Below are 2746 nucleotides of genomic sequence, written 5' to 3' on the forward strand. Positions count from 1 at the left end.
GCATGTCATGGAGTAAACAGGCCATCGTACAGTGTGCTTCACTCTAAAATATAATGGATGAGCAGTGGCCAAAGCTGATAACACTTGTCTAATGAGGAAATCAATGATACTGCAAAAACGGAAGCATATCTTCCTGGGACTGTTGCCACTCCCCTATACAATTATTACACGAGCTCCTTGTTTTTTTCTTTAATGCCCTCAGTTAATTTCACAAGGACTGGATTGCTGTTATCCTTAATAGGTCGGCGTGTCACGTTTATCTTGAGGTCCCATTAACGAGAAATTTGTTTTATTTATTTATTTTATTTATTTATTTATTTACATACCTCTAAAGGCTCCAAAGGAGCATTACATAGAGGGGGGTGTCGTATAAACTTTTACATAATCATAGAACATTTCGCAAGAAAAAATAAAAAAAATATACATCGTGTCACGCTAAACAGAACCATGAAGGGAAGACACTACACAACAAAAATGCCACACACGCACTCACATCATCGGAGGCAGTCGACGTGCTAGAAAAAAACAAAGCAATAGACTGCCAGCGAGCGAGTAACAAACATACAGGGCAACATATGATTCATTCACCCTAAAGATTCACGCAATAACAACATAAATGTATCATGATTAGTGACCGTCGCAGTTTCGCTTGCCAGCTCATTCCATTCAGTCGCCGCTTGTACGAACGGGGAATATTTGAACAGATTAGTTCTTGCAAATGGAATATGAACTTTGTAACAATGATCATGACGAGGGGAAATGCGAGCCGGTGGGAGAATGTTGTTTTGACGGAAATTTGAGGAACTATGATAGAGTTTATGAAAATGGGACAACCTTGCGAGGTATCTTCGCTGGTGGAGAGTCAATAAACCAAGTGAACTCCTAAGTTGACTGACGCTTATAGGTGAATACGTTTTTAGTATAAACCTGGTGGCCCTGTTTTGTAGTGATTCTAAATTATTAATTAAATATTTTTGATGCGGGTTCCAAATTATAGCTGCATATTCCAACTTTGGCCTAATGAGGGTAGAGTATGCAAGTAGTTTGGTTTCTGCTGTTGCCATATATAAATGCCTTCTTAAGAAACCAAGTGACTGGTTAGCCCTCCTAAGGATATAATCTAGATGAGTGTTCCAGGAGAGGTTGGAAGTTAAGTGGACTCCTAAATATTTATATGTGGATACTATATCCAATTTTGAATTTATAACTTTGTAGTCGTATTGAAAAGATGAGCGACGATTGGTAAATGTCATTATTTTTGTTTTATCTATATTTATCTGCATTTGCCACGTGTCACACCATGAAAGTATGGTATCCAAATCACTTTGAAGAGCTAGGCAGTCGCTTTGACTAGCTATTTGACGGTATACCACACAGTCGTCTGCAAATAGGCGAATCTTTGAAAAAATGTTGTTGGGGAGGTCATTTATATAAATTAAAAACAAAAGTGGTCCAATAACGGATCCTTGAGGGACACCAGATTTGACATGTATAGGTGGTGAGGTGATGTCATTTGCAAGTACTGATTGTTTTCTATCGCGCAAAAACTCACGAATCCATGTAATTACCTTATCATTAATTTTGAGATATTGTAGTTTTTTTATGAGACGACTGTGTGGTACACGATCAAAGGCCTTCGAAAAGTCTATAAAAATAGCGTCGATTTGTGAGGATGAGTGAATACAGGCATGCAAATCCGTTACCAGTTCAAACAGTTGAGTTTCACACGAAAGACCACGTTGAAAGCCGTGCTGATTAGGAAATAGCAGGTTATTTGAGACTAAGTGTTTCATGACAGATGAATATATTATATGTTCTAAAAGTTTACAAGGAACAGAGGTCAATGAAATCGGTCTATAATTTGTTGGACAATTCCGATTACCTGATTTATAAATTGGCACAACATTTGCCGATTTCCATTCGTTCGGAATGTGGCTGGTAATAAGCGATTGTTGGAATAAGCTGGCAAGCACGGCACCTGATGCATCCTTCGTTAGTTTAAGTAGCTTAGAGCATACACCATCAGGACCCGGGCTGGATTTTGTCGGCAAGCGGTCGATGGCACTGATAACACCATCAATATTAATTTGCACATCGTCCATTTCTGGAATGACGATTGTAGGTGTAACATGGCGGTCAGATAAAGGGAGCTCGTCGGTAAACACTTCGCCAAAAAATGTGTTAAGCTTAAAAGCGGACTCGGATGCAGAAAGCTTTACGTCACCTTCTTGAAGTAAAGGGAATGTATTTTTTTCTTTGGGGTTTACGACATGCCAGAACTTCTTTGGATTTGTTTTTAGTATGCTAGATAAATCGTCGTTGAAAAAACTATTCTTTGCCTTTCTTATCTCATTTTTGCATAAGCGCGCACAATCTTCGTACGACTGCCAGTCACGGTCTGAATTTGAAGAACTGGCCTTTCTGAAAAGTCTCTTCTTTTTGGAGATCAAGCGTTTTACGCTTCGTGAAAACCAGGGACAACCCTCACTCGGGTTAATGGCCAACTTAGGAACAAAAGCTTCACGTATATAGATTAGTTTGTTTTTTTATTGAAACCCAGTTTTCTTCAACAGAGCGTGTATGGAAGGTGCTTCCATACTGAATCAACAAGTCTGACAGTGTTACCGCGATATCACTATAATTTGCCTTTGAGTAGTCATGTATCACCTTTTTTTGGTTCACTCTCGAAGCATCCGATATCTTATAGCAGAAATAAACAATTCTATGGTCGCTAATTTCATCCAGC

The 2746-nt window shown here is 38.9% G+C and overlaps 1 protein-coding gene across 1 annotated transcript; it reads right to left on the reverse strand.

The window, feature by feature from the left end:
- Window positions 1–551: 551 nt before the first annotated feature.
- Window positions 552–1301, reverse strand: LOC121837155. The gene has a single exon (XM_042292673.1). The coding sequence runs from the start codon at window positions 1281–1283 to the stop codon at window positions 585–587; it is 699 nt and encodes a 232-aa protein (XP_042148607.1). The 5' UTR covers window positions 1284–1301; the 3' UTR covers window positions 552–584.
- Between the last annotated feature and the right edge of the window lie 1445 nt (window positions 1302–2746).

Source organism: Ixodes scapularis, unplaced genomic scaffold (genome assembly GCF_016920785.2).
Source record: "Ixodes scapularis isolate PalLabHiFi unplaced genomic scaffold, ASM1692078v2 PGA_scaffold3__209_contigs__length_174095766, whole genome shotgun sequence".
NCBI classification, from domain to species: Eukaryota; Metazoa; Arthropoda; class Arachnida; order Ixodida; family Ixodidae; genus Ixodes; species Ixodes scapularis.

Bases quoted from the DNA above. Each gene is read 5' to 3' on its own strand.
- LOC121837155 (XM_042292673.1), bottom strand. From the start codon at position 1,283: ATGCAGATAAATATAGATAAAACAAAAATAATGACATTTACCAATCGT.